The sequence below is a fragment of the Prionailurus viverrinus genome, chromosome B4 (assembly GCF_022837055.1).
Source record: "Prionailurus viverrinus isolate Anna chromosome B4, UM_Priviv_1.0, whole genome shotgun sequence".
Classification (NCBI taxonomy): Eukaryota; Metazoa; Chordata; class Mammalia; order Carnivora; family Felidae; genus Prionailurus; species Prionailurus viverrinus.
The window spans coordinates 37982589-37994070 of record NC_062567.1 but is presented as its reverse complement, the minus strand read 5'-3'; the positions used below and the strand labels follow the sequence as shown (position 1 = coordinate 37994070).

At 50.0% G+C, this 11482-nt stretch overlaps 1 protein-coding gene across 1 annotated transcript in view; it reads left to right on the top strand.

The window, feature by feature from the left end:
- Nucleotides 1-205: 205 nt before the first annotated feature.
- VWF (von Willebrand factor) overlaps nucleotides 206-11482 on the top strand; it is a 138227-nt gene continuing 126950 nt past the window's right edge. Inside the window, exons 1-3 of the mRNA XM_047866328.1 lie at nucleotides 206-449; nucleotides 1564-1618; nucleotides 3320-3484. Coding sequence (XP_047722284.1) covers nucleotides 1564-1618; nucleotides 3320-3484 — 220 coding nt within the window. The 5' untranslated portion in view covers nucleotides 206-449. The remainder of the gene's footprint in view (nucleotides 450-1563; nucleotides 1619-3319; nucleotides 3485-11482) is intronic.

Here is an 11482-nt window from a genome sequence, read left to right as displayed (position 1 = left end):
CTGTCTGTATGGAATCCTGTGTGTGGGCAGGATCGTGGTTGCGGTGTGGGGGGCGTGGGGAGGGCAAGGCAGCCCATTATGGCAGCTGGCCGAGGTCTCCCACCAAACTCTTCAAAGCCTTATCGGCTTGGAGGTATTTCTAATACCATTTCCGCTCATTGTTTCCTTCTGGTAATTAACAGGAGGCCAATGCCCTGCTGTGGCAGCTCACAGCTATTGTGGTGGGAAAGGAGGGGGGGCTGGTGGACGTCACAACTCGGCCTTTATCTCCCCCTGGCCACCGGGAGTGCGCAGCCCCTGGGTCACTTAACAGCAACAGTCCAGAGCTGCGAGCAGTCCCATCGGCCTCAGCTGCTGGGGAACATGGCCTAGGCTGGCGGCACCATCGTGCGGCACTGGGCTTCCTAAGGGACCTTGGAGATACCTGCAGCCTCCGCTTGCAGGGAAAGGTCTGGGCTTTTGGGAACAGGGCTGGCTCAACTGGGGGAGGAAGATCAGGACTGGGCCTTACCCTGGGGAACCGGGGTCCTCTGTCCCGGGGCTAGAAGGGATTGTTTGGAGGGAGCCAGGGACCTTCCTAAGGCCCACTCTCCACTTGTCCCTGGGGAGTCCTGTGGCTGCTTCTGTTCGTGGTGGTGCTACTGCTTGTACTACTTGACGAGGCAAGACTGGAAGGAGTTCTGCCCTCACCTCTGGGTGTATTCTGAGAGCAGCCTGACATACCTGTGTGTTGGGAGGTTTTAGAGGGTCACTCGTTCTGAGACCAAGACGTGGCCATATCTGATGTCATCCAAGTGTTACTTCCGCAGGTATATAACAGACTGGGTTTGTCTCTCTTGGGTTGGATGAGGCACTGCGTAGGAAAGGAGTCACCCCCAGTAAATCTCAGGTGATAAGAGTCTATACCTGTTTAACAAGAGGAGAGGGCTGTGGCGGGGGCTCTACGGGATTGGGGTGGGCTCTGAAGTCCGGGTCGATTCTCTCTTTCTGGAGGGGGGCACACAATGGGAGCCTTTCCTGGGCCTGGGCTACTGGACTCCTGTCCATTTAACAGCTCGGCCCAACACACATTGCCTGAGCAGGGGTATAGTGACGGGGACTGACCTATAAACGTGGTTGTTGAGCATTCTCCACATCTGGGTGCCTGTGGTAGGAACAGAGCATAGGATAGCTTCTTCTCCCCAGCTTGCTGCCAAGCATGGAAGGATTAAAAGGCAGGAGGGAATCAGGTACGCATGGGCTCCTAGCTGTTGCAGGAGTGCAGGGGAGTGAGAGGCCAGGCTGGCCTAGTTCCTCGCCTGCCTGGGCTCTGGGACTGCTGGTTGGGGAAGGATGCCTGGGGTCTGGCTCACAGTGATTGTTACTTATGGGCCTGGGCCTGGCCAGGGGCTTTTTTGGGGACCAGTCTTCCATATTCAAGGGCAAACAGGGGCCGGGAAGGATCAATGTTTTCTCTTGCTTAAAAAAAAACTGTTCTTCCCACTTCACACACGGACAGTAGTACATCCCAGCAATGATCTGTGAGGGCAGTGATCACCAGTCATTTCTCCTGCTTCTCTGCAGATGTTTCCTGCCAGACCTGCGAGAGTGCTGCTTGCTCTGGCCCTCACCTTGCCAGGTGGGTACTAAAGTGCTTCCATTCTTTACTCCTGCCTCAGGGTCTTTTGGAACAACTCCCTTCCAGGAATCAGCAGGTGCGTCTGGAGCTCACCTGTGTGCCAAGTCCCGTGTTAGGCTTGGGTTGGGCCTGCCAGAGTCACTGGTTAATTCTTCCTGTGAAGGTTCTTCAGAGCCCCTTGCCCCTGACTTGTATTCCTCAAGGAGCAGATACCTGCAAATGCCTTCTCTGACTGGACAATTAAGAAGCACAGGGGTCACACAGAACAGTCTTCTATGATGCGGCTGCTGGATGGGGAAGAAGGAACCCAAGACTTGGACAGATGACTAGTTTTAGAAGGGATTTCAGAGGTCATCTAGTGGAATCTCCCATAGTACAGATGAAGAGACTGAGGGTCAGAGAGGAAAAATGAATGCTCCAAAGTCACATAAAGCAAAGGTCAGAGGTCAGTTCTCCTGGGTCCTAGACCACCACTCGCACTGGACTACAGTGCCTTGCTTCCCTTGCTGAGATACTGAGTCTGTGAATGGTGAGAGGGACCCTTTTCTGACTGTGGCTTGTCCCCACTTAGATCACTCAGGTCAGCAGAATCCAGCCTGTTGCTCACAGTTTAGTGTGGCGGAAAAATGTATATTTTTCATACCCTCTACATCTTCCTACTAGATGGTTCCTGTGCCAGGGGATCCAGAAAACTTAAAAATTTACTATTGTGGTGCCCCACCTGACCACACACACACACACACACACACACACAGTGTGAAGGTGGTAAGAGGGTCTCCTGGGAGGAATTAGCTTATGGCCCTAAAAGAGTTAACACTCCATAGATTCTGTGTGTTAGACACACCAGCTAATTTGTTTGAATGTAAACTGTTCAAGATATAGTAGATTAATGTAAAAGGTTGCTCATTACAATCTTTTAAAAAATTTGGAAAAATGCTAAGCACCTAATAATAGGGTTAATATTATTATAATGTATAAATGTATACATTTAGATGTGAAATATGCTATAGTCACTGCAAAACATGTTTTGCAAGGATACACAATGGCATGATAAATTCTTTACAATACATTGAGAAATAAACATGTTATAAATAGTTTGTATGGGATGATCACAAATTTGTAGAAAACCTGTAATTATATATCCATATGCTGTAAAACAGAAGGATAAAACTAAAATGTTAAGTCCAGTTATCAAGGAATGTTGGTTAATGATGATTTTACCTTGATTGAATTTTTTCTGTGTTCCCCAAATTTTCTCTGATAAAGCATGTATCACATTTTAAATTAGTAAGTAAATGTCGTTAAAACAAATAGATATTCTGAGAAGCTGTTCCTCTGTTATTGCTGCGAGTCCTGGGTCATTTTTGAGGGCCAAAAGCAACACTTTTTTTTTAAAAGTGTTTATTTATTTTGGGGGGGGGGTGCAGAAAGAGAAGGAGAGAGAGAGAATCCTAAGGAGGCTCCGTGCTATCAGCACAGAGCCCGATATGGGGTTTGAACCCACTAACCATGAGATCACGACCTGAGCCGAAATCAAGAGTTGGACATTTAACCGACTAAGCCATCCAAGCGCCCCCAAAAGCAACAGCTTTAGTCTTGCTTGGGATGGAAAATACTTCCCTACAGCCCAATTTTTATTAGGCACAAGGCTGCAGTGGCTGGATGGTCCCAGCTGTGCTCACCTGTAGTCTCTCCCTCCAGGGATCCTTTGTGCAAAAGAGACTGTTGGCAGATCGTCGATGGCTCGATGCAGCCTCTTTGGAGGTGACTTCATCAACACCTTTGATGAAAGCATGTACAGCTTTATGGGAGACTGCAGTTACCTCCTGGCCGGGGACTGTCAGAAACACTCCTTCTCGCTTATTGGTGAGTCCGGGGCACTGAAGTGAGGGATTCAGAGCAGGTATAGGCTAAGCTCAACCCTACTGTGGGGCACTAGGGGCATTCTTCTGGCAGGGCCTGAGCTTGCAGATCCTTGTGGAACCATGGATGGAAATGGCCTTTCATGACCAAGAGCTTCCCTTAGCCTGGCCCTGGGTCTCTCCCATCGGAGCCTGGTGGGATGAAGCAAATATTTTTCCAGTGGTCATGTCCATTGCTTTGGGTCCAGGCAGCACTTTGGGAGCTCCAAAGCATCAAAAGAAATGGTGAACCAGAAGATGCTTTGTAGTACACAGAGCCCCTAGAAAAAAAGGAGGGGTCATTGCTGTGTTCTTGGTGGAATTCAGAGTACCTACCTGATGTTGAGCACCTCCTGTGTTCCTGGGAAAGTGCTGGTATGTGCCTGGGTTATCGCTGCACCCCACAGTGGCTCTGAGGTGTAGGTACAGGTGCCGAGCCCAAAGAGGTGGTCTGATCCTCCCAAGGGTTGACAGTAAAAGGAAGAGCTGGATTTTGATCCTGGGTTTGTCAGGTTTCAGGAACTTCCCTCTGCACTAAGGAGAGATGGCACTCTCCAAGGCCAGGAGTGGGGCTGCAGGCAGTGATGGGGGATTGTGGTTTGGTGACCTTCACACTCTGAGAATGAATCAGATGTGTGCGATGTGTGAGTGAGGCTGCTACAAAACCTAGCAAAGACGGGGTCCATAGCCTCGGGGAGATGACACGACAATGGACAGATCCACATTGTTAAAACAAAATCTTTCATGACACTTGGTATAGACAGTGAGGAAAGCTTTATTCAAGAGGGGCCACTGCAATGGGGGGGGGTTGCAGTGGGGCAGAGACATGGGGCTCTACTTCTCCACTCCAAATATAACAAGGATGAGTGGGGACTTTCAGCTGGGTGGGGGTGGAGGGTCAGTGGATGGAAAATTACCAAGGGGAAACATCAAAGGTAACATCTGGTTAAGCCAACGTGACAGGGTTCTTGCTGAAGTCAGGCCAGGGTAATAAGTATTGATGGAGGGGCATGAGGAATTGGTCAGATATTGAGGCCAGGGGATTTTCGATAAACTAACCCAGCAGGATTCTTGCTAAACTGAACCAATCAGACTGAGGACAGACTCTAAGGTGGAGACCTGATGGAGAGAAGGGCTCAGAGGAGACTGATCCAGGTTTGGCCAAAGACAGTTTTTGGCAACACTCAGACCCTTGCCGAGATGCAGGCAGTAGGGCCCCCGGAGAGGTCACTCCACCGGTCTCCAGGGTCTCCCAGGTTGGATGCAGCCCTCAGTGCTCAATGTGGGGCGAGGCTGTTTGGGAGCTACATGAGCTGATAGCTGCCTTAATTTTGAGGCTCCCCTGCTTCTTTGGCTGTCACCATCCATCTTGCCTCTGCTGGAAACCCTGTCACAGTGTGACTTCAGGGCACTGAACTTCGCCAGACTGCCATTTGTCTTCCTCCTCTGTGAGCCGCCCCCCCCCCCCCCACGGGGCAAGGACCAGGCCTTATGCATCTTTGTTTTCTGGTGCTTGGGTGACCAGGGTCTCTGGCAGCACTGAAGGTGAGGGAAGGGATGGGGATCCACAAAGCACGGGGCTCTGTTGTACCCAAGAGCCGATTTCGTGAAAAGCATGGCATGTGAGGAGCCCTGGGTGAGGAGTTTCGGTTGGGCAGAGAGGACAGGGCAGGGGATGTGTGCAGTGGGGATAGCCTAAACACAGGGAAGAGGCTGGAAGGAATGCATGTTCCTTCAGTGCAGCGTAGTGGGGAGGTCTGTGTGGCTGGTTCAGTAGTTCTCAAACTCCAACTTGCATCAGGATCTCCAGGAGGGCTGGTTAAAAACAGGCTGCTGGGCTCCATGCCCAGGCTTTTGGAGTCAGTGGATGTGGAGTGGGGCCTGAAAGGCCCATTTCTAACAAGTTCCTGGATGCTGCTGCTGCTGCTGCTGCTGCTGCTGGTGGTTTGGGGACCAAATCTTGAGAAGCATGGGGCTGAGGAATAGTGGGAGGTGAGGCAGGAATGAGGCTGACAGACTGATGGGAGAGTTTGTTTCCGGAGTCAGCAGCAGTGAGGAGTTACTATAGAGGCTTGTGCAGTTTGAAGGATTAAGAAGGAATTTGCTACTTTGCCAAAATGGTCAGAAAGGGAGAAAGACAGGAGGCTGGGTGGTCTTGGCCATGATAACCAGGCAGGGGTGAAAAGGACCACAGACATCCCCAGGGCATGACAAATGGTGGAAGCCATTCTGAACACTGAACTTGGGGATCCCCTTTGCTTCAGAGGCAACAGCTGGGGAGTAACTTGGGAGAGCAGCTGCAGAGAAGAAGCACCCTGTCACCTTCTCTGGGAGGCTGAAGGCTGAGGACCTCCTGTCCAATGTTTACTTTAAGTGGGTTTCTCTACCTTAAAAATCACAGTGCATTTGCAACAACATGGATGGATCTTGAGGGATTATGCTAAATGAAATAAGCCAGACAGAGAAAGACAAATACTGTGTGATCTCACTTTTATATAGAATCTAAAAAAGAAAAGAAAAAGAAAACAAAACAAAACCCAAACTCTTAGAAAAAGAGATCAGAATTGTGGTTATCAGAGGTGGGTAAGGTACAAACTTCCATTTGTAAGATAGATCAGTCCAGGATTTGGGAAGTACAGTATGGTGACTAAGGTTAACACTGCTGTAGGGTATATTTGAAAGTCTCTAAGAGAACAGATCTTAAAGATTTTCATCACGAGGAAAAAACCGTTTCTCTCTCTTTTTCTTGTTTCTCAAAAAAAAAAAAAAGATCCATTGTGGATTCTTGTAACTCTGTAATAAAACCCAAAAGTTTTGGGGATAATATGTAAGATTTATTTTTTATTTTTTAAGTTAAACTTTTTATTTTGAGATTAGATTCACATGCAGTTGTAAAACACACAGACACACACAGACACACACACAGACACACACACAACACACACACACACACACACACACACACACACACAATCTGTGCACCCTTTACCTAGTACCCCGCAATTGGTAACATTGTACAAAATTATTCTCAAATATTACAACCATGAAATTGACATTGACATCATCTACTGATCTTTCTTTGTGTACTTAGTTCTTTGAAAAAAATTCATGTTTTTATTTTATTTTTGAGAGAGAGAGAGAGACAGAGAGACAGAGAGACAGAGAGAGAGGGAGTTGGGGAGGGGCAGAGAGCGAGGGAGACATGGAATGCGAAGCAGGTTGCAGGCTTTGTGCCCTGATGCGGCGCTCGAACTCATGGACCGTGAGATCATGACCTGAGCTGAAGTTGAATGTTTAACCAACTGAACCACCCAGGCACCCATACCATTTTTTTTAAGTAGGCTTTGCACCCAACGTGGGGCTTGAAGTCATGGCCCTGAGGTTAAGAGTCGCATGCTCTACCAACTGAGCCAGTCAGGCACCCCTTGTTCTATGCATCTTAAAAAAAGCCGTGGTGGGGTTCCATACAGACGCCCTACTTGAGATGACTCTGGGGTATCAGTGAGAATGGAGCAGGTTAGGAGTGACAGGAGAAAGATTTCAAAAGAAGACACAGTGACATCCTTTCCACTGTGTGGCTTTGCGCTTCAGGGGACTTTCCAGGGAGGGGGACCCTACGGAGACACTGGGAGTTGCTGTCTTGATTCCTGCTATAGACTCCCTACCCTCAAGGTGGATTTGTAAACAATGTGTAATGAAATCTTAGGACCAGGCACAGAGCTCATCTGGACTCAGGGAGGCAAGCAGCATGTTGGAAAAGTCCTCTTCCCCTACCTAAACCCACTCTAGACTCTTCCCTGCTAAGGGTAGGCTTTGAAGACAGGGAAACTCAGGCTGCCTGGGTGCCTCTGTGCAGTCACTGTCACCTCCTCCAGGAAGCCCCACCCCACCCCCCACTACTCTGGTCCTGTCTAGCACTGGTCTCATCAACTTGTGGGGATTGGATGTTTTCCATCCTCTAGGACCAGGTGGCTCTGCTCCCAGTGCCCCTCTGCTCAGAAAATCAGAGCCCTTGTCTTGGCTCTTCCTCTTCAATGAGTGTCCTTAGGGAAGTGCGCAATGTCTCCCAGCCTCCATTTCCTTGTCTTCAAAATGGAGATACAGTGAAGATCAAGGGAGACAAATCATTTACAAGTGTGAAGTGTTACCCAAACCTTAGTGATTGAAAGCCGTCACCTTTAACACATGGTGGACACAGGAGCTGCTGGGCCCTTGGGACCGTTTCCGTCAAGGTCAGGGGAACATTGCTTGGGTTTGTGTCAGAGGCCTGGCCTTTCTGGCCATCCTTTCTGGGGTTTCAAGGGTCAAGGGGAAACCGCAGGGCTGTGTTAAGCCTCTGTTTCAAAAATCTTCTTGGGACCCCCGCCCCCACCCTCACTGGGTCATTGTTCTTTTTTTTTTTTTTTTTAATGTTTAATTTAGTTTTGAGAGAACGTGAGTGAGGGAGGGGTGGAGAGAGAGGGGGACAGAGGATCTGAAGTGGGCTGCTTACAGCAGAGAGTCTGACGTGGGGCTCAAACTCATGAACTTGAGATTGTGACATGAGCTAATGTCGGACACTGCAACTGACTGAGCCATCCTGGCGCCCCCGGGTCATGGTTATTATAACAACTTGTCAGATGTCAGTTTTCTGGCGGGTAATTGGCCTAAGCCAGATTATGGGTTAATCATACTTTAACTGAGATTGGTTTAATTCCCATCCCGAATCATCAGAGAGAATGGGTGGCTACTTTTTGTGTTTTTGGTGCTGGTGGCATGGGGGGCATTGGGAAGAGAGGCATAATCTGAGGAGGGCGGGCCTGGGGAAGGGTGAGTCAGTGCAGCTGCTTCAGGAGCCTGAGACCCCAGGGTCCATCCTGCACGCTTGGACACAGCATCTCCAGTTTACATGTGCATGCCAGCAACCTCATATACTCCTCTGCCCCATTGTTCTCCAATGACATCCTGTTTCCCTGCTTCGAAATCCCAAATTTCCATTCCTCTCCAGTGCCTGTGGACCTTGTTCACATCCTGGGGAAAGCTGTTTATGTCCAAGCGTGAAGTACCACCTGGTGTGAAGGGGAGGGCCCTTTCCTTGATCCTGGCTCTTGGTGGGGCAGGTCTGGGCAGGCCAAAGCTACTAGGGGTTTCCTAGCCCACCAGCACGAGGACCAGGGAGAGAGAGCACTGGAGTCCTGGCGCCCCTCTGCTCAGAAAGGCTGCTTTTCCTAAGCCATGCTGCAGGGTCTGGTTCCCAAGCCAGCCCAGAGAGAGCCATAGAATAACCAGACAACGTGCTGAGTCACTTACTCAGCAGGGGGGCCTTCGTTTCCACATCAGTAACTGGCGCTGTTAGACCAGATCCCTGGTTTCTCAGTGTTTGGAAGATGATCACCTGCATCAGAATCACAGGAGTGGAGGTGGAGCGTCTGTTAGAAATGCATAGTAGTGAGCACCACACTCTAAAGTCCGGGAAATCACCCAGACCTGATGCTGGCTCCAGCTGCCAGCCTGCTCCCCACTCCTTGTGGGGGAAGACTTACTCCCTCACCTAGTCCCTTGGTCACTGAGTTCAAGAGGCCAGATGAGAGACAGAGCCTCCCTGGGGAAGAGCTTGCATGGTTGGCTCTGGCCTTTTGGGGTGGACACCTCACCCACCTTCCGCCAGCGGTTAGAGGAAGTGCTAACGTGCACGTCTGTGGAATGTGGGAGACCCTTTTGGGCTCAATTTCCTAATAGCCACACGTCATCAGATTCCCCCCTGAGTTCTGCAGGGAGGGAAGGAAGCAAATAAAACAAGCAAATAAAATCTAGAGTTCTCTTCTGCATCAGTGGCTAACTGAATCCAGAGCACTCAGATGCCCCGTTAGGCAGCTTTGTGTTTCCAAAGGAGGTTTAGCCTTGGAGTTAGAAAACCTGTGTACAGGCTCTGCCTCTTGATGACAGGGTAAAGCAATTGTTCTCACCCAGGGTGATTCCCCCCCCCTCCCCCCCCCCCCCCCCGAGGACATAAGGCAGTGTCTGGAGACGTTTTGGATTGTAACAACTTGGAGGGAGATGCTACTGGCATCTAGTGAGTAGAGGTCAGGGATCCTGCTGATCACCCTACCATGTATCAGAAGGCCCCCACTACAAAGAAGTGTCTGGTCCCAAGTGTCATTATTGCTGGGGAGGACAGACCCTGTTGTAAATGTAGGCTTCAGTTTCTCTAACTCTAAAATGGAGTCAGTCTAGTTCAGTGTTTTTCAAACTGAGTTGTAACTATGGATTTAAAAATAATTTAATGAGTGTAACCAGTATTTAAAGAGATTACATGGAATAGGATAGAAAAACCTCAGAAAGTAGTCAGGGGGCCTGGCTCATGGGAAGGGCAAGTGGTGTGAAATGTGTGAGTGTGTGCATTCTGGGTCATGCAGTAAACTGTTTTTACTCTGCTTTCGGGGCAAAAGTGTTTTAAAGCCACCTGTTCTGACCATCCCCAAGAGCCTTCCTGTTGTCCTACTGTGTGTTTTTTTCTGTGATGAAGTCTTCTCCAGGACACAGTTTCCAGAATCTCCTTGCTGCCCTGCTGCTTTGGGTGTGGAGTGACTGCTTTTAGGGCCTCCCTCGCCGTCCAGGGTCAGGAGTTGTGCAGACTCCTCACAGTTCAGGCCTCGTCAAGGATCCCAATCCCAGCTCCCCAGGCTCAGGAATTCCACAGACTCCTCACAGTTCAGTCCTCCCCAGGGCCCTTGGACAAGTGAAGGTCCTGGGCAGCCAGCCCCACCTTCCCTGAACAGGGTGCTGCCTCAACCAGTGCTCTGCTCAGCAGGTGGTGAAAGGTGCTCCCTGGCTTCCTCATGGTGATCCCAGCCCCTCAAATACTTAAACCAGCGCCTGGTCTGAGTCCTGACTCTCTCACTCCTCACTGGCTCTGTGATGATGGGCAAGTTACCCTGAGTGTAGCCATCTGGGTGGACCCAAGTCCCTCAGTCTGTGGGGGCAGGCTGCCTTTATCACTTACTTGCAAAGGGTTGGGGGTCCCATGTAGCCCCACACAGTGGGAGCCTTTCAACCTTACAGGGATGATGAGCTCTAGCTTTCCTATGGCACCTGGCCTCTGTGGAGCGAGCGACTGGGGGATTTTACATCCCTGAAAGCTCTAAAGAGTTGCAGATCTGCATCTGCAGGGCAGTGGCTCACCCCAAGTGGCCTGGTTGCATGCGAAGCGTTCCCTACTCACCCTCCAGCCACATGCTCCCTGCTCCCTGGTTGACTAATTCTCCTGAGCCCTTTTGAATCCCCATGAGAGGCAGGGGGACTCTGCAGAGGAGAGGCACAAAGGGACTCTTCTCGTTTCCAGGAGGGAGAGGTCTTTGGCTCAGAGGCAACATACTGGTTGAGTTACCCAGTGAAGGAGGTGTAGGAGCCCCCGTCCATCTGCTCTGTGACACTGGGCATGGGTGACAGGGAAAATTGTACTGATGAGGAGACAAGTTTCTGTGGTCATAAGGGAGCTGGAGCCCCTGACTTCTTGGGCTCATTGCCCACCATCTCCAGCAGGCAGGTGGTGACTGGAGGCTTGCCCTGTCCCATGGATTCAGCCCCAAGAAGGGACCCTGGAAGGAAACTGGGTTTTGGTCCACTGTGCATGCCCAGGGGCATGCATGGTTCGGGGGAGGGACTGACTGCCAACCGGAGGTTGTAGTGGGGCTATCCCATTTGCTTGTTTTCTCAACATTTTACTACGCAAATTTCCAAACGTTTAGAAACATTGAAAGAATAAGACAGTGAACGCCCGTATGCCCACCACTCGGATTCTACCATTAACATTCGACTCTATTTGCCTGATCACTTATCTGGGGGTTGTGTTTATTTTTCTTTGGCTAATTTCTTGCTGCCAGAATGTTTGCTTAACTGTTTAAAGATGTGCTTGCTGCGAAACTGCTCTAAGTGAAAATGCAGGGCAGGCAAGACTACCAGGACAAAAGCTCCTCAAGCTAAC